The sequence below is a fragment of the Corvus kubaryi genome, unplaced genomic scaffold, assembly GCF_017639235.1.
Source record: "Corvus kubaryi isolate FWS band 111438036 unplaced genomic scaffold, C.kubaryi_AGA036_p1.0 37398, whole genome shotgun sequence".
NCBI classification, from domain to species: domain Eukaryota; kingdom Metazoa; phylum Chordata; class Aves; order Passeriformes; family Corvidae; genus Corvus; species Corvus kubaryi.
The window spans coordinates 56,493,056-56,493,409 of NW_024581137.1; the positions used below are offsets into that span (position 1 = coordinate 56,493,056).

Genomic DNA, 354 nt, shown 5'->3' on the forward strand with positions numbered 1-354 from the left:
GCCAAAAGGAAAAAAAAAAGCCACCAAACCAGCAACCCACCCAACCCACCAATTCCTTGTTTTTTTCATGGAGAGCACAAACCCCAGGCCAGCGGAGGAGGACCGGGACTCCTCAGCGCGGAGACCTTTGCATCAAAATGGTAGAGCCTGAACCACCCCCCCCCCTTCTCCCTTTTCTCCTCGCTTTTATTTTCTCCTCTCCCTTCCCCTTCCTTCCTCCGTCGCTTCCTCGCGCTCCCGGGGCTTTGCCGACTTCCCAAAGGCCTCGAAACTTGCCCAAATCCCGGCCAGGGCGGCGGAGGTGGATGCGGGAGGGGGAGGTTGCATGGGCGATGCTGCATCCACGCGGGGGGG

At 59.6% G+C, this 354-nt stretch overlaps 1 protein-coding gene across 1 annotated transcript in view; it reads left to right on the forward strand.

Moving 5' to 3' along the window:
* The first annotated feature begins 6 nt into the window (after positions 1 to 6).
* Positions 7 to 354, forward strand: part of ZBTB47 (zinc finger and BTB domain containing 47) — a 21,736-nt gene continuing 21,388 nt past the window's right edge. The window contains exon 1 of the mRNA XM_042044008.1: positions 7 to 140. Within this exon, the coding sequence (XP_041899942.1) occupies positions 138 to 140 (3 nt within the window). The 5' untranslated portion in view covers positions 7 to 137. The remainder of the gene's footprint in view (positions 141 to 354) is intronic.